We start from the raw sequence: 18,494 nt of genomic DNA, 5'->3' as shown, positions 1-18,494 counted from the left end.
TATGCTCAATTATTCTGTAAAATATGCTCGAATAATATGCTCAAGTATTCAGTAAATCTAAAACTACTAAAATTAAACCTCATAAGCATGAAAAATAATACATAAAATTCAAATTCCAGTGTCCATAAGTAAACTTGTACTGGAACACAGTCAAACTCAAACTTATTTACATGCCCAGTTTACACTGTCTATTGCTGCCTTTGCACTATAAGGCAGAGTTAAATAGTTTCAATATAGACCACATGATCACAAAACTTAAAATGTTTACTCTCTGAAGTACTACAGAAAGTATTTTCATACCTCTCCTGTAGAGGTCTGTAAATCTGGGAAATGTACATTATATCACAGGCTGTTCTGAGCCAAGCACTTCATTTAAATTACTCAAACTTGGGGCCTCCTTGGTGGTGCAAGGGATTAAAGCACCACACTATGAAGCAATCCGCAGCCTCAGTGGCATGAGTTCCATCCCCAGGGGGCCAGGGAGCAACCCACATGGCGTAGTAGACCTCTCCTGACTGGCCCGCTGCTCCCCTTAGCAGTGTATTTCACTCAGTCTGCCTGTTCTGCTCCCCACTCTGTCTCTGGTGAATCCTCTCACTCCCCCACATCTCTGGCCTGTACCCCAGCTCTTGTATGCATAAATAAATAAATCTTTTAAAAGAAATTAAATTACTCAAACTTGATAAGAGTCACAAGAAGTACTCCTACAATTGAAAGTAACCAAATGTATGGTTACATATGTAACATCATCATCATAATAAGTAATTACATAATCTGATTACAATTTCACCAACTAGCTTCTAAAATTAAAAAAAAATAAAATAAAATCAGTGATGTACTAGCACACCCAAAATGGCAACTCCCAGAGAAAGAATCCATATTCTAAAGCGAAATGTGTGCAGACAGTCGGGTTTCACTGCAGTGCCTGCAAAATCAGTCCTACTTTAAACACCTAAGGAATCAGAACTCAAATGTTCAACTAAGAGAAGATTGTTAACAGTCTGAAAAGGGAAGTCTGAAAAACAATGGTACATGGACACATTCAGAAAGGGGGCAGGACAGGACACATGAGTTGAGTCTTGTGCACAGATCATAAAGACGTGAATGAGCCCTAAATAACATTAAACTAGGAGTCAAATGGCTATTTAGATTAGGCAGGAAAATGCAGCCTGGGCATCAAACAGAATATATCAATACTATCAGAAGTGCCCCACAGCTATAGTTTAAAAATTATCCTGAAAATGTAATGGTTGACTACCTAGGAAACAAAGCGTAACTACCCCATATACTGAAACAGTTTCGTTAATGACAGGGGTTTGGGGAAGAATCCAAATCTGTGGAAATAATCTAGAAATGCATTATAGAACAGTGACTAAGAGCATGGGCTTTGGAGGCAGACAAACCTGGTTCTGCTTCTGCCACTAACTAGCTACAGTAGAGTGCTAAATAAATGGTATCTGTTACTATATTTAGCAACAATAGTAATGCTCTTATTACTATATTTGGCTTAGGGAAATAAACCTGGTAGAAGCAAAAGCTTCCCCCAACAACTCATAGAAAATCTACCCAAGGAGTAACATAAATCTTAACAATATGCAATGATAGAGAAGCTCTGCCCTTGGAAATCAAATGACGACTTCAATTCAAAAAGAGTTGAGATTATACTCTTGCTAGTCAGATAACATCCAGGGTGTAAAGATGAAGAGCAGTCTGGGTTCTCCTCAGCTGGTGAATTTGGCCCACTCAGGCACTCACTCAATGCCAAATTCACTCCGGGGCCCAAGAACTGTATTAGTATTACGTCTCACAACCATGAGGGTACGAGTAAAGGGGTACCTCTAAACACTTAGATGGCTAAGCTTCTCCAGTCTCATTCCTACTACATTCCATTCCCCACCACCATAAAACCAGACAAAATATCCGAAACCAGAAAATGTAGAGCTGTCTCTAGACAGCAATGAGGATCACATCGTTTTATAAATGTTAGATCTAGGTAATCAGGGACCCGATGTCAGGGGTGCTTTGGTTTTCTGCCTCGACCAAAAGCAGAAGCCGCGAGATGAGGGCTTGTATATGTTTTCGTTCTCTCCTACACACACAAACACACTCCAAGGCAATCACGGCCCACCATCCACACTCTGATAAAACAGCTCGCAGCGATGGTGGTGATCACAGCCATTCTACTTCACGACGCCGTTTTCGCCCCACCTTGGGACTTTCCCAAGGGGAACAGTGAAAATCGACAGTAATTGCGATCGGGCAACACAGGACGCTCGTAGGTGCCGGAGCAGAAGCCGACTGGTCGAGCGAGGCGATCCCAGGACCCGGAGCGGAAGCAGCCAGTGGCCTCGCTCCCCGGGCAGGGCTCGCCCCCACCTGTCACCGCCGGCGGGTGGGAGGAGGGAGAGAGAAACCCAGGACCCCGGAGCCATTCTCAGATCCCACTCACCCCATTCTTCATCCGGCCGGTGGAGGAGTCCCGGACTGAAGGGGGACTCCATGGTGCCGGCAACGCCAGCCGGCCCCCAAAACACACGTTCCCGACACTGGAACTCTGATGACTGATCTCCAAGACGGCGGCGGCCGGTGGACAAAATTCCTGAAACGCGAAGGGGACGGTGGCGGAAAGGAGACAAACTACTTCGACGGTGGGTGGGGTTTGCGTTCGCCAGGAAAGGAGAGACGTCAAAGAGCGAGCAGAGGTCTGATCAAATAGTTCCCTTTTGGAGTTTTCGGCACTTTCTGTCCCACTGTTTTAAGAGAAAAAAAATAAACACCGCTTCGGTTAAGTAAATTGTATTGATAATACTGAAAAGAAAACACCTTTCTGAATATGTTGGCTTGTTTCCTGAATATCCTTCTTCATACCACTGTGGAGATATCTTAAAGTTTGGAGGCTCATAAAGTAAATTTGGTTTAATGTTTACGAATAATTCGCTATCAAAGTAAAAATTCTCCACCTACCCGGGTGTGTGAAAGAAAAGTAACTGTTTTTTTCACCTTTGTCAGAACTGCCCCTTGACCGGCATGTTAGGGGGAATAAGCGATCCTAATAGAAAATCAATTTTCATATAAGCGAAGTAAATGTAAAAGGTGAGTTCCCGTTTTATAAGTTTTCTCCTAACTATGCATTTCTAAAACACAGAACTCAGCAGTAAAATCCAAGCCTGTTGGAAATTCACATTGTTGTAAATTACATGTACATTTCCAATCCTTTCGTGAATAACACTTGAGATTCGATTTTGTTGAGAAGAAATTCACACACATCAAGACCTCCAACTGAAAATTCAAACTGAGTTTGATAAAAACCGTTTCCAAAAACGCTGCTTAATAAAATTTCTTTTTAAAGCATTTCAGCTGTGAGTATTTAAAACCTCCTACCTTAAGAACACGTATCCCTCTAGGACCAAGTGGAATCTTCCCTCTGTTGCTAAACAAAACAATGCTTCCCAGAATCCACAAACTCCTCGTGGCTAGGCGATTACTACAGATTACATAATCCACAATATACAAATAGCCCCGTGAGACTAGTCGAGAACAAATTCATGAAATCCCCTTATATGAAAGGTAATTCTATCATTAGACAGCTAATCAACTGTCACTTAAGGTGTGAAATGTATCACACTTTTATCCTCATCCAAATGCAAATGCAAAAATCGACATAAAGCCTAAAATAAATCCAGTAAGAGACTTGTATACTGTATCTACCTTAGTCTTTTTAAAAATCACATGAACTACTCCCTCAAGATTTCATTTTTCATGTTCAAAACTTTTTTGATTCAAAAAGTGCAGTAATTATGAAAAAAAACATTTGTATACTTATCACCGAGAATAAATATAACATTTTCCGTTGTTTCAGAGCTTTCCTAATATAAGAAATTAAACATTACAGATGAAATTGAATTCTGCTTTTCCCTCTACTTCATTTCCCTTCCTCCATATTGGCAATTTCTACTATGAATTGTATAGGAATTATTCAATACACTTATTTTTACTTTTACATGTTCACGTGTTTAGAGACACAGGTACTTAGCATTGTTTTGGTTTTTTAAATGTACACAAATCGATCATACTGGTGTTCTCAAAATCTTTTTTTTTTTTTTTTATAGAGGCATGCTTTATTTATTTGTTTGCTGGTTTGTTTGTTTGTTTTTTTGTTTATACATGCACTGGGTACAGTGAGAAGCGCGGGAGGGTGAGAGAATTCACCAGAGCCAGAGCGGGGAGCAGAGCAGGCAGAAGGACCGAAGTACACTGCTGAGGGGAGCAGCGGGCGGCAGGAGAGGTCTGCACGCCATGTGGGACCCTCCTCTGGTGGCCGGGGAGCAGCTGGGGATCGAACCGGCGCCGCAGAGGCCGCGGGCAGCTTCGCAACCCAGCGCTCAACCGCTGCGCCACCGGGGAGGCCCCTGTTCTCAAAATCTTAACGTCACTTTTTGATGATCTCTGTTTTAATTGCTATATAGTATTTCCGTGTGTGTTACCACAATTTCTTTTTTAATTTCCCTACTAGTGGATGTTTAGATATTTTGTTGTTACATAATACATATACTTTGTATCGGTCTCTTTGTGTATATATTACAAGAAGGCCTTTAAGATATATACTAGGTTGTAGTGTATTAATATTTGCTGGGTTATACTAATTTACACCCTCACCAGCACTGATGTGTTCTCTTTGCTCCATGTTCTCACCAACACTAGATGTGGGTAGACTTTTACCTTTTTTTTCACTAAGAAGTATGTGACTATAATTTACATTTTCTTTAATTAAAGAGGTGGTGCATCTTTTCACAATTATTGAATCTTATTTCTTCTTCTATGAATTGCCCATTCTTATTTTGCATGAAATTTGTTAACGGGTTGTCTTTCTCTTCGTAATGGTTACATAAATCCTTAGATAGCCCGCTCTAGTCACTTAACAACATATAGGCTGCAAATACCTTCTCCCAGGTTGAGACTTACCTTTATAGGGTTTTTGCCCTCTAGATTTTAATTTCAATGTAGTGAAATTTATCTTTTTGTTTATAATTCCTACTATTTGTAATGTGAAAAGGTTACACCACTGGCATCCTTTTAAAATAGGGTCAGAGGAAGCCACTACAGGAATGCTTTACTGTTATTGGACCAAACCCCTCCACACTCCAAGACAGCAAGAATACCCTGTTTGAATGGACTGCTAAAGTTGACGTTTCCCTACTTTAATTTTGTTTACTCCTCCACCAGAATTTTTTACCTTTTGACTCCTTAGTCTGACCATTAACTTATCATCTATTATCTTGTTCTTTTCCTGAGAACACCCCACATTCACCAAACACACACACACACACACACACATTTTTCCTGCTAGGGACACATTTTGAATTTCCAACCTGGACATGTTGTCCCTGAATCGCAACTCTTTGATCCAAAATAAATATCTTGCCTTTTTAATGACTTCCTGAACGTGTAGATCAAGTGTCTTCTTTAAAGTCCTGTCTGAATTATGTGATTCTAGTACTTTGAACATTCTCTAGGATTTCCTATTATTTGCAAACACTGACATTTTAAAAATTAGCTTAACATTGTGAAGTTTTTGTAAATTAACCTTTGATATGGAAAATTTCAAATAAACACAAAGGACAAGAATCTGTCATTTGTCCTGTAGAACTTCTCACTTTATGATTCTGTTAAATATTCAGGAGGATCTGTTCTTGTAAATTGTCAGTTAAGTCTATAGACTTGACTGGTTTTTTTTCCCCACCCCCACCTTTTTTATTGCAATGGTCAGGACTTTTAGTACAATACTGAACGTAGAGGCTGGAGTGGGCATCTTTTAACTTGCTCACAACCCTGATGATAAAGTTTTGCTATTAAATACGAATTTTTTCATTTTATTCTCGATATTCATCAGGAAATTTACTGATGTATGCAAGCTACCTTCCATGCTTTTCTTTTAAAAAATCATGTTGAATCATTTTTAATTTACTTTTACATTTGTCTAGAGACATGAGTGAGTCCCTTGCCTAACTCCACACTTCAGAGCCTCTACTCTGGCATCTGTCAGTGTCTCCTCTCACAGGGTAAGAATCCATGGTGCCAACATATGCCCAGCCAGAGCACATTCCCTTATAGCCATGCTTCAGACTCCCTAATAGGCTGAATAGCTCTAAGCCTGCTTCGAAGGCTTGCTCAGGCCTCTGACTTCCTCAGGGTGGTGTGCTAAAGGTATATGCCAGGGGTGTAGGCAGGACTTAGAAATGAGGAGGGGGAGGTAAGCAGTCTCATATACATATTCACCAGGCTTCTCAAGAAATGGCAGCCATATTGTAGGTCAGGGGCCAACTTTCCCTGCACTGCCATGTTCTACTTGAAACCCCATGAAGTCAGAGAATTCTAAAGTTAAACCTGCTCCGCCCAGTCCTTATGAAGTTGTCAAGATAAAAGAATAAAACATTTTAATAATTTGGTAGCTTGATTTACCTAGTTGTTCACTACATTGCCTAGAATCGTGCACATAATGGGTGTTCAGTATTTACTTGACGATTATAAATTCAAATATAATCTGTGTAACATTCTATGCTAGATGCTCGTATGGTGGATAGGTTTTAACTTGAATCCTGAAACCATTGCTACTCAACTACTTCTTACCTACAAGAGGAACAATTTAATGATTCAACAGAATTGGTTTACTTATTTATTTAAAAAAAAGATTTATTTATTTATACAAGCACTGGGTACAGTCAGAATTGCAGGAGGGTGAGAGAATTCACCAGAGCCAGAGCAGGGAGCAGAGCAGGCAGAAGGACCGAAGTACGCTGCTGAGGAGAGCAGCGGGCGGCAGAGGAGGTCTGCGCGCCATGCGGGACCCTCCTCCAGTGGCGGGGAGCAGCCGGGGATCGAACCGGTGCTGAGAGGCTGCGGGCAGCTTCGCAACCCAGTGCTCAACTGCTGTGCCACCGGGAGGCCCCCGAATTGTTTTTTTTTTAAAGCTCTCTAAAACACAATATTATGAAGCAAAGTAAACAGATACCATGAAAGACAGAAAGAGAATTTTTTTTCCTCATAGGAAAAATGGTATGAAAGTTGCCTTCAGGCCCTATTTTGAAGTTCTCTAGAGTCATCTATAACACTCCCAGACATTTCAAAAATTCAAAAAGCTAATTTTTTAGAGTATCATCATTCCCTTTTTTGCATTTAATATGAGTCCCATATAGACACGTGTCAATATGCAAAACATTTTAAGAACATTGACTATACTTCTCTTTAACAGTTAATCTGATTTCATGTAAATATTCAAATACCTAATTAGGTCCCATACTTTTTATCACGAGTAAAATAAATTCCAATTTTCAGAGACCATGTTAAAAAGTTAATTGGACATACTCCCTTTCTTGATAATATAACACACAGGACTAAAAAGTAATAATATGTAACCATTCCACATTACTTCTTCATTCTTAGAAACAGAAATAATATTAGTACATTTCTTTAAGCAGATTACTTCAAAAGGGGTCCTAAACATGTTTTTCTAAATGTTTAGATAGCTGGGATTCCTGAACAGTATATGAAAACCACATTTTAGTTAAGGTTTTACTAATGGCCTTTCCTTCTACATTTCCAAGGAAAATCCACACACAAAAATTTACCAATGTCCCTTTAAAAAAAAGATATAAATTTCAAAATATGGCCAAAGAAAACTGCTTTACATTTCTAGAAATACATTAGTTTCCAATTTTTGTACATTATCTTATCCATCCAGACTTTAAGATTACAGAATATTTTAAAAATTATAACTTTAATAATACACAAAGAATCTGAGTTTTATAACATTTTAATGTCAAAGTACAATTTACATGATTAAAAAGTTTTGATTTCCATGTCTATTTAAACAATTTAAGAAGCTAACAAAACATAGTTTCCAAGTCACATCAAGTAATTTTATCTCTCACATTTCCAATGACATGTTGATGGCCTAAACACTAGTCTGCCATGAATGACAACAAGCAAGAGTGGCACATGTCATCAGCAAGTTTCTTTGCAAGCTATCCAGTGTCACAAGTTCATATTTTTCTTGTTTGTGATCCCAAAACTGGTAGCGTTTTCATTTCATCCACTCTGTTCTTATGTATTTGAAAAGCAGGTGTTACCCATCTTCCGCAGGAACACTGTTCACCATACCAGTTGAAAGAACCCAACTTGGCATTGCATTTGGGACAAAGAAGCTGAAATAGAGAAAATATGTTACTTTATTCATTCACTATTATACAAAACAAATAATTATCTTTGCCAATATAGGATATAAAAACAGGTAAGACATGGCTCCCACCATCAAGGAATCTCTGATCTGTACCGTGAGATAAAATGCAATGCCACTACAGCTCTATTTACTACAGTTATAAACATTACTTGTGCTCAATCACAGATGAGTGGATTAAAAGGAGTTTTATTTATTCACTATGGACTACTACTCAGCTATAAAAAAGAATGAAATTCTGCCATTTGTGACAACATGAATGGAATTTGAGGGGACTATGCTAAGGGAAATAAGTTAGGAAACAGACAAATACCCAGTAATTTCACTCACAAATGGACCATCAAAAATCAAAACAAAGGATCAGACCAAACCAAACCAACAGCAAACCCTAGAAATCTGGACTGAGAACGAGGCTCTTAGAGGGCAAGAACAGGATTGAGAGCAAAGGGAAAAGGGGAGCGCAATGGACTACAGTGGAGGATTATGGGTGCTTTGTTGGTTTGGGTGGTCTTGTAATACATCTGAGGAGGTGTGAACCTGTGTTTCTTAATCATACACACTGATAAAAACCAATGTTACCACAATAAAAAATAAATAAATAAAATGTTATTAAATAAATTGTTACACTAGAAGGTAGACTATAGTTGTATAAGAAACATGTTTTATCCATGGAGTTTAGAGGAGGAACAAGGTAATGAGAGCACAAGAGAAGAAAGGTGAAGCTCAAGAGGTAAGTGAAAGGATTTTCAGATGTGCCTACGTACCAGCTTTCTAATCATTCTACCTTCAAGATTTCAAACTGAAATCATCATGGCTAAAGGACAGCAAAGCACGTTAAGATTTTCATGTCTCTAAAAATAAAATTTAAATTAAAAAAAAAAAAAAGAAAGAAAGAAAATCAGTATACTTGGAAAAAAAAAAACAAAAAAGATTTTCATGTCCCATTACTAACAGATACTGATACCAAATGTGAGGCCTCAAATTCCTCACTATTTAAAAATAGATACCAGTAAAACAAAGATAAAAAGAAGCCTAGGGGCCTCCCCAGTGGCGCAGCGGTTGAACACTGGGTTGTGAAGCTGCCCGCAGCCTCTGCAGCGCCGGTTCAATCCCCAGCTGCTCCCCGGCCACCAGAGGAGGGTCCCACGTGGCGCGCAGACCTCTCCTGCCGCCCGCTGCTCCCCTCAGCAGTGTGCTTCGGTCCTTCTGCCTGCTCTGCTCCCCACTCTGGCTCTGGTGAACTCACTCACCCTCCCGCGCTTCTGACTGTACCCAGTGCATGTATAAATAAATAAATAAATCTTAAAAAAAAAAAAAGCCTAGGAAGTCTACTGTATTTTCTTCTAATATATTTCTCCTAATTTACATCATTATCTTTTATGTTTATCTCTTTAATTTGAGCATGGTTCTTTTTTCATAACTCAATCCAACATTTACCAATAAGGAAAAAAAAAACAAAACAGAAAATGGGCCAAGGATATGAAAAATGTTTACAGAAAAATGACTGTAAATGACTGATAGCTATATGAAGATTTTGATCCTCAGAAGTAGATGATCTAATGAATCTGTAGAATAAAATGTGTTCTCACCTGTCCATCCATCACACCCAACAAAGCAGATTCCATCCACTGAACAGGTTCAATGAAATAGGACGTGCACTGACCCTGGCTCCCTGGGGTAAGCCTGAAAGATGACGTCACTCTCTTGTGAGCAAAGGCTATAGGACCACTTCCTTCATTATGATCCAAAATGCTAGAACTCCGATATAAAGATCGCCTGCAAGCCCCAAACAAACAAAAACATTAATGACATCCAAATGGATGAAAAAATAGATAGGATGTGCAATATTTCTTAGAGAGCAAGAAAATAAAACTGTGATTAGTTTAATATTTGATAACCTCCACAAGTAATCCTAAAGAATTTAAATTCTTTTTGAAAGCAGATTTAAATTTAAAATTTCTGTATTGGGCCTCCCCAGTGGCGCAGCAGTTGAGCGCTGGGCTGAGAAGCTGCCCGCAGCCTCTGCAGCCTCTGCAGCCTCTGCAGCACGGGTTCGATCCCCGGCCACCAGGCGAGGGTCCCACATGGCGCGCAGACCTCTCCTGCCGCCCGATGCTCCCCTCAGCAGTGTATTTCGTCAGTCTGCCTGCTCTGCTCTGCTCTGCTCTCCGCTCTTGCTCTGGTGAATTCTCTCACCCTCCCACGCTTCTGACTGTACCCAGTGCTTGTATAAATAAATAAAAAAAAAAAAAAAAAAAAAGGGTGTCAAAAAAAAAATTCTGTATTATTCAATTAAACAAAGCTCTTTCTACAGAGATTTAAGACAGTGAAGTTTTCACTATTCTTCAGCTATCCACACAAGATAAAGACTCCAGAGGAGATGTAGCACTTTACCTGCACTTTCTGCATTTGTAGAGAATCTCATCCTTTAGTCCTTGTGAAATGGTTGTTGGGTCAACAGCAAAAAGTTCTTGAGGTAAGTTCTGCAATTCTACATGACATAATGAAAACGTACCCATTTGTCAAAATAAACCCTTCTCATTTTCAAACAAAATTCAGTGAATGTCAAATAGTGGCAACAAGTGTTCTCAAAAAATTAAAAATACACCAATCAACACTAGTACTGAGTAATCAGGATGAGGCAGGTGAGCCTATGATGAAAGCCTGGGGTTCTGGGTACAGATGGCTTGAATCCAAATCCCAGTCCACCACTTACAAACCAGGTGGCCTTGAACAAGTTATTTCTTGCTAAACCATTTTCAGAAGGAAATAAGAGCACCTGTCTCAAAGGATTACCAGGAAAGTGAGGGAAAGCTCCTGAAGTTTTTAGTGTCAGAGTAAACACTCAAATACACTGGCAATTACATACCTGGATACTTCTCTGTAACCTTTTGTAAACGATATTGTTTATAAATTGCACTAGAGGTATCTACTTCATTTCCCATTGCCTGGTATAATTTCAGTTGCCACTCAAATCCCTCATTCATCCTGTAACAACAAATAAAAAGTTTTCTTTAAATAAATAAAATCACATGACAAAAGTACAAGTATTACTACGGCAGAGAACTCACTTAGCCTCTGGTTTGATAATCTGAAGGTTTTCATAGGCTCTTTCAAAGGTCAGTCCTTCAGTCTTCATCATAAAAGCAGTCACTACAGCCACACTTCGACTAAGTCCTGCATGACTGAAAAAGAGACCTTTAAAATAAAATGGCAAATAGCAACAATTAAAACAAAGAAACAAAAAACCCAGTCCCCAATTAAGGTACAGTTTGATCCACTTCTTGTTTGCTGCTTCTACTCAAATCCTTTGCCTCTTCAGTACTGCCAATGTACAAAAGAATTATTCTTTTATTTTCTATTCCTTTTAAATTCTGAACCATGTGAATGTATTACCTATTCAAAAATAACTACACTAGGGGGCCTCCCTGGTGGCGCAAAGGGTTAAGTCACAACCTATGAAGCTGTCCGCAGCCACTGCAGCACGGGTTCCATCCCTTGCCAGAGAGCTACCCACATGGCGCAGCAGACCTCGCCTGACTTGCTCCCCTCAGCAGTGTACTTCAGTCAGTCTGCCTGTTCTGTTTCCCACTCTGTCTCTGGTAAGTTTTCTCACCCCCTACACCTCTGGCCTATACCCCAGTTCTTGTATACATAAATAAATAAATCTTTAAAAAAAATAATTACAGTAGACTCTCTCCTACTCTCTGTTCAATAGACAGCTGCCTCTTTTCATGAGTGCCAGCCTGCATTCCTGAGACACCATGGTGAAGGTCAGAGCGAAGGGATTTGGCCTTATTCAGCACCTGGTCTCCAGGGCTGCTTTTAACTCTGGCAAAGTGGGTATTCTTGCCATCAGTGACTCCTCTCATTGACCTCAACTACATGGTCTACGTGTTCCAGTATGATTCCACCCACGGCAAGTTCCATGGCACAGTCAAGGGCGAGAAAGTAAAGCTCATCTCCATCTGCCAAGAGCAATATCCCACCAATATCAAATGGGGTGACACTGTTACTGAATAAGTTGTAGAGTTCACTGGTGCCTTCACTATCTTGGAGAAGGCTGGACTCATGGGAAAAGTGGGGCCAAAAGGGTCATCATTTCTGCACCTTCTGCTGATGCCCCCTTTTTTGTGATGGGCGTGAACTGTGAGAGGTGTGACAACTCCAAGATTGTCAACAATACCTCCTTTAGCACGAACTGTGTGGTACTGTTGGCCAATTCTGGCATCATGGAGGTAATCAAGACCACAATCCATGACATCACTGCCACCCAGAACACTGTGGATGGCCCCTCTGGGGAGCTGTGATCTGATGGTGATAGGGCTACCCAGAACATCACCCCTGCTTCTACTGGCACTGTAACAGGGTGGTCCCCAGGAAAGGGGGAGGTTCCAGATTCCCTGCCTCACCCAAATGGAGTGTGGAGCTGAGCAGGAAGAAAAGAGGCTGCAGAGGAGACTGAGGAAGGAAGGAAGCAGGATGGAGCCAGAAAGAGACCTGGAGGAGGCGCATGGAGCCTAGAGACACGTGAAGAAACTACGCTTGTCTTTTGGTCGTAGACTAGGTGACACAGATGTGGGTGAGACCCGTGGGGAGGTGACAAGGGCAGCTTTTATCTTGATGTTGATTTTGCTCTTTTCCTTCCGGACTTGTCTGGTTGTTTCTGACCCTTTTCTGTGGGTCCCCACTGGAAGATGCTTTAGACTTGTGGCAGGCTTTGGGGCCTTGCTCTGGGCCGATCCCATATGGATGGACTTTTACCTATGAGGGGATGGGTAACTTTGGGTGCTTCATTTAGAAACTAGACTCTTTGCCTTTCCTGTATTGTTTCCTAGTTTTATTAAAGTTCCTTCCCATTAAAGTCTCATATGTTTTGTGTTGATGCTGCGGATGGCAGAACCCATTTCGAATAGGCAGGTTTGCAGGGTTTGGGCTGCCCCTCTCCCTGTCCTGTAACAGCACCACCAAGGCTGTGGGCAAGATCACCCCTGAGCTGAATGGAAAACTCACTGGTATGGCCTTCCACATGGGCATCCCCAATTGACTTCTGAACAGTGGGTGGGGGAAGGTTTGTCAGGGGACGCTGACTTCCCCTTCCCCCAGTCAAAATTAGCTCCTAACTTATACCCAACCCAGTACATCAGATTCCAGCATTTGGGAATTCAACCAAGGGACAGGACATCGGGGTAGGTTGCATTCAGAAAGGAGGAAAACAGGATAGAAAAAAATCCAAAAATCCACCTATGTGTGGACCAAGATAGTTCAAACCTCTGTTGTTTATACTTCAAATGTATTATTACACTCCAGTGCAGCCAAACAGGACTGCTTAGGAATCCCTGAATACCCATCACAGTTTCCACCTTTTTGCCATTGCTACAACTTACCTCCATCATCTTTGCTCTGGGCATGGCTTAAGACTCTTTCAAGAACTAAACAACTAAGCTCTCCCCAGTTGTCCCCTTAATCAACCATACCCTGTGGCAAGCAAAAACACTGAAAAGAATCTGCTCTTCCTCTAAGTTTGAATAAACCTAACCTTTGCTCATCTCTCTTAGCAGACACCTCGCACCCACTATGCGTTGCAAACATCTGGGTTTGAGTGTGGCTTCCTCTAAAAGGGACAGGCCATCGGGGTAGGTTGCATTCAGAAAGGAGGGAAACAGGATAGAAAAAAATCCACCTATATGTGGACCAAGGTAGTTCAAACCCCTGTTGTTTATACTTCAAATGTATTATTACATTTGATGCTGGGACAGTGTCATTTATGAGATGACGCCCGCCGCCGCACTCCCTGTCCCCAAAACACAACTCCGATGGCAGCAAAACGAAGCGACCAAAATGTGAATGATTGAAAACACACAAAAGCCACCGCCCCCCGCCCACACACGCCGGCCTCCTGGGAGCGAGTGGAGGTGGTCCCGGCCGTCTGTCCGCCCCTCCGCCCTCCTCAGCGGCCTCGGAGGGAAGGGCGGCGGGGCAGGAGGCGTCCACTTACCAGTGCACCAACGCCGCGCGGCCCTCGGCACGAGCCTGGCCAAGGAAGGCCACGCACCGGTCCAGGTGGCTGAGCAGGTCGGTTTCGGGTCTGTCCAGCGCGGGCACGAAGAGCCTCAGAAGACCTTGGACGCCAGCCCCCGCCCCCAGGTCTGGCGGCTCGGAGTCCACCGTCAGCACCGCAGTGATCCCCGCCTGCAGCAAGCCGTCTGGATCCGCGATGGCCGCGGCTCCGCCCAGGTACAGCCCCGGCCGCACTTCCAGCATCGGCCCGGAGGAACTGGTCTCGCTCGCGCCCACACTCCCGCGCTCGCAGCCTTGGTGGGCGACCCGAGCCTCCAACATGGCGGCGCCCAGCGGCCAGGCGCCGGGCCGTACCATCGAGTCGCTAACGGCTAGAACGTCCTTCCGCTGGGCCCCCGGCCGGCCTGAGCGCGCCGCCGCTCTCTCGGAGGACCAAGTCCAGGCGCTAATGGGGATTACGGGACAATTGATGGAGAGCTCCAGAGGCGAAACCCCATTCAGAGGGCATACTTTACACCGCGTCCCCCTTCCCCTCACCGCCCTCGGCCTCCTCGAACTTGGTAGAAGATAAACTTCCCCAAATACAGGGTTGCCAGGCTCTTAGTGTTGAGACTTTCCGGAAAGGAGCTGCAAGGACAGCTGGACTCGAATTTGGGTGATGGCACCACCAACTGAATCAGCAACGTCATTTTATGGATTTGAAGTAAAGCTTTTTTTCTAGTGCTTATAAAGTCTTGTGACTGAATTTCTTGTGACTGCTTTTCCTTTTTGCCTAGTTTTTTGTTTCTTTGGTTTGGGTATGAGAATTCTTTTGTTGATCTATACTGTGCTATATCACTTGAAGATTTAATACCATGTTTTTGTACATCTATGCCCTCCAGCCAAAGAACAACAGAAGCACACCTGTACTTAAACAACTCGGGTTGTTTAAGTACTTAAACAACTCAACCACGAACTGTGGAAAATTTCCAGACATCGCAGAGGGTTTTGGGACGACCCTATTTGGCTTGTATTCAGTAATTTTGAACAAAGTCCGAGGAAGGAGGCCCTGCTTTATGGGGATGCAGCAGAAAGTAGGTATGATTCAGTGATGGGGTAGTTTAATAAATTTTTCCTTTAGGGAGGGAAGTCCTATAGTTGGACAAGAAGTAGCAGTCATGGTAGAGGCATTAAGACTGACACATGGACTCATGAAGAAAGGAGAACCCATAATAAACCCTCACCCGTGTGCTCAAATGATCTTCAACAAGGGTCCCATGACCATATACTGGAGAAAGAATAGTCTCTTCATATGGTGCTGGGAATACTGGATATACACATGCAAAAGAATGAAACTGGATTCTTACCAGGAAAGTCTTGCAACCTATGCATCAGATAATAAGCATACACACCTTGGACCTGGCTGTGGACCCCACAGTGAAGGTATTGTTAAAATCTCCACATTACTCAAAACCAGCAATAGATTCAATGTAATCCCTATCAAAATTCCAATGACATTTTTCAGAGAAATAGAAAAAGAAATTCTAAAATTTGCATAAGCCACAAAAAAAAAATCCTGACTAGAGAAAAATAAAGCTGGAGGCATCACACTTCCTCATTTCAAACTACCCCACAGAGCTACAGCAATCAAAACATAAAAATAGATACATAGATCAATGGAACTAAATTGAGAGCCCAGAAATAAATCCACACATAAGTAGTTAACTAATATTTGACATGGACACCAAGAATATTCAATAGAGAAAAGACAATATTTTAAACAAATGGTGTTGGGAAAATGGGATAACTATGTGCAAAAGAATAAAGCTGAACTACTATTAGACCAGTCATGTAAATTAACTCAAAAAGTACTAAAGGCTTAAACATAAGTCCCTAAACCATAAAACTCCTAAGAGAAAACAAAGTGGGGAAAACTTGACATTGTTATTGATCATTTTGAATATAACACTAAAAGCACAAGCAACAAGAAAAATGGCAATATATTAAACTAAAAAGTTTGTGCACAGCAAAAGAAACAATCAGCAAAATGAAAAGGTAAACTAAGGAATGGGAAAAATAATTGTAAATTGTTCATCTGATAAGGGGTTAGTATTCAAACTGCTTCAACATTTTCCTTTCTTTAATTATTTATTTATTTATGGATACAAGAAATGCCAGAGGTACGTAGGTCAGAGGTATGAGGAGGAGGAGGGTGAGAGGATTCACCAGAGACAGAGTGGGGAGCAGAACAGGCAGACTGACTGAAACACACTGCTGAGGGGAGCAGCGGGCAAGACAAGAGAGGTCTGCTGTGCCATATGGGTTTCTCCCTGGCCGGGGATCGAACTCATGCTGCAGAGGCTGCCACCAGGGAGGCCCAAGAACTTGTCTTTCAAAAAGAAAAGAAAGATGGGACCATAGCGAAAGGAAAAGGAAAATGGAGAGTTGAGGGTGGTATTTACTCTTTGTTTAATAGGAAAGACTTGAGGGTGTGTGTGTTTGTATGTGTTTTTTTTTTTAAGTACATACCTTTTTGATACCCTTTTATGTAGTTTGATTAAATAATCTATGAATATAAAAGCATTTTGTGCACCACTATGGTCCATATAAATACTGGTCAGAATCAGCTATGGGAAGCACTCCAAGTCACACTGTGAGATTTATAGGCCTAAATATTTATGTTTCATTAAATGGTGGCACTTTACATACTCAAGGACTTGAGTGTGTATGTTTTAAGTTACAAAGAAGTATTAGAAGAGAGGGAGGAGTCGAAGACACAGGAGAAAGAAGGAAGAATTCTTAAATGAATTGGGGATGTGTGTGACCCAGACCCTGGTGGAGGGTAGCCTTTTCTATCTTAAGCTGAGGAAGGAAAAGAGCAAAGAATGTGTGGGATGCAAGGGGCCAGAAATTAAAAGCATTCTTCTCTGACAATTCTGATTTTCTGGGTGAAGAACTCAATTTGTCTGCTGAGAGTGAGGACAAAAGTTTGTTTACTGAAGAAAGTAAACAATATACATGGAGGGCCTCCCTGGTGGCACAGGGGTTAAAGACAGCACTATCAAGATATCACCAGTTGGGCCTCTCCAGTGGCGCAGTGGTTGAGCGCTGGGTTGCGAAGCTGCCCGCAGCCTCTGCAGCGACGGTTCGATCCCCGGCTGCTCCCCGGCCACCGGAGGAGGGTCCCACATGGTGCGCAGACCTCACCTGCCGCCCGCTGCTCCCCTCAGCAGTGTACTTCGGTCCTTCTGCCTGCTCTGCTCCCCGCTCTGGCTCTGGTGAATTCTCTCACCCTCCCGCGCTTCTGACTGTACCCAGTGCTTGTATAAATAAATAAATAAATAAATTAAAAAAAAAAAAAAAAAAGATATCACCAGCCACTGTAGCACAAGTTCGATCCCTGGCTGGCCAGGGAGCAACCCACATAGCGCAGCAGACCTCTCCTGCCTCTCCCGCTGCTCCCCTCAGCAGTGTATTTCAGTCGATCTGCCTTCTGCTCCCTACTCTGTCTCTGGTGAATCCTCTCACCCCCACACCTCTGGCTTATACCCCAGTTCTTATAGCATAAATAAATAAATCTTAAAAAAAAAAAATATATATATATATGGAAATAGATTTAAGGGATCGGGCAACACAGATCCCAGTCAAGCTAATCAGTATTCTGATCAGAAGGAGAAAAAGCTTCTGGGAGGTGGGGCTCAAGTTTTACAGATTGCTCAAGTGCTGCACTTTTCCAAAGCAAAAGCCTGACTTCAGACGGACTCCTTCTTGACCAGCTCTTGGGAGATGACCTCTCAGCCCTTGGAATGTCCGGCCTCGTGAGTGTCGTTTTGAGTGTGTGAGGCCTAGGGCCAGGCTGTCTCAACTTGACCTCTGAGCAGTTGGAGCCTGAGTATTCTCAGTCAGCCATGCCTATGTGAGTGGCCCCTGGTGAGAAGTGTGGACACCCAGCCTGGGTGTGTAACAGGGTAGTCCCCAGGGAAAGGGGAGTTTCTAGGTTCCCAAGTGAAGGTGGAGCTGAATAGGGAGGAGAAAACTAGAGAAGACTGGGAGAAGGAAGGAAGGAGATCAAGAAGACTAGAGGGGCCTCCCTGGTGGCACAGGGGGTTAAGACACAACCTATGAAGCTGTCAGCAGCCTCTGCAGCATGAGTTCAATCCCCTGGCCGGCCAGGGAGCTATCCACATGGCATAGCAGACCACTCCTGTTTCTCCTGCTGCTCCTCTTAGCAGAGTACTTCGGTCAACCTGCCTGTTCTGTT

At 42.3% G+C, this 18,494-nt stretch overlaps 2 protein-coding genes across 2 annotated transcripts in view; both read right to left on the bottom strand.

Annotated features, from left to right (window-relative positions):
- The window catches only part of ATF6 (activating transcription factor 6), a gene marked incomplete at its 5' end in the record, with an annotated part of 192,188 nt that extends 189,480 nt beyond the window's left edge, over nt 1-2,708 (bottom strand). Inside the window, one exon of the mRNA XM_037506576.2 lies at nt 2,450-2,708. Within this exon, the coding sequence (XP_037362473.1) occupies nt 2,450-2,708 (259 nt within the window). The remainder of the gene's footprint in view (nt 1-2,449) is intronic.
- A 3,960-nt stretch (nt 2,709-6,668) lies between these two features.
- DUSP12 (dual specificity phosphatase 12) lies at nt 6,669-14,591 on the bottom strand. Its single transcript, XM_037506571.2, has 6 exons — nt 14,232-14,591; nt 11,305-11,418; nt 11,103-11,221; nt 10,628-10,724; nt 9,823-10,009; nt 6,669-8,201 (listed from the first exon to the last, which is right to left on the bottom strand). Exons 1-6 carry the CDS (start codon nt 14,573-14,575, stop codon nt 8,040-8,042), a joined length of 1,023 nt encoding a protein of 340 aa, XP_037362468.1. The 5' UTR covers nt 14,576-14,591; the 3' UTR covers nt 6,669-8,039.
- Between the last annotated feature and the right edge of the window lie 3,903 nt (nt 14,592-18,494).

The sequence above is a fragment of the Talpa occidentalis genome, unplaced genomic scaffold (genome assembly GCF_014898055.3).
Source record: "Talpa occidentalis isolate TD23 unplaced genomic scaffold, MPIMG_talOcc4v2.1 talOcc4.12, whole genome shotgun sequence".
Taxonomy (NCBI): Eukaryota; Metazoa; Chordata; class Mammalia; order Eulipotyphla; family Talpidae; genus Talpa; species Talpa occidentalis.
This window is presented reverse-complemented; position numbering and strand designations above follow the sequence as displayed.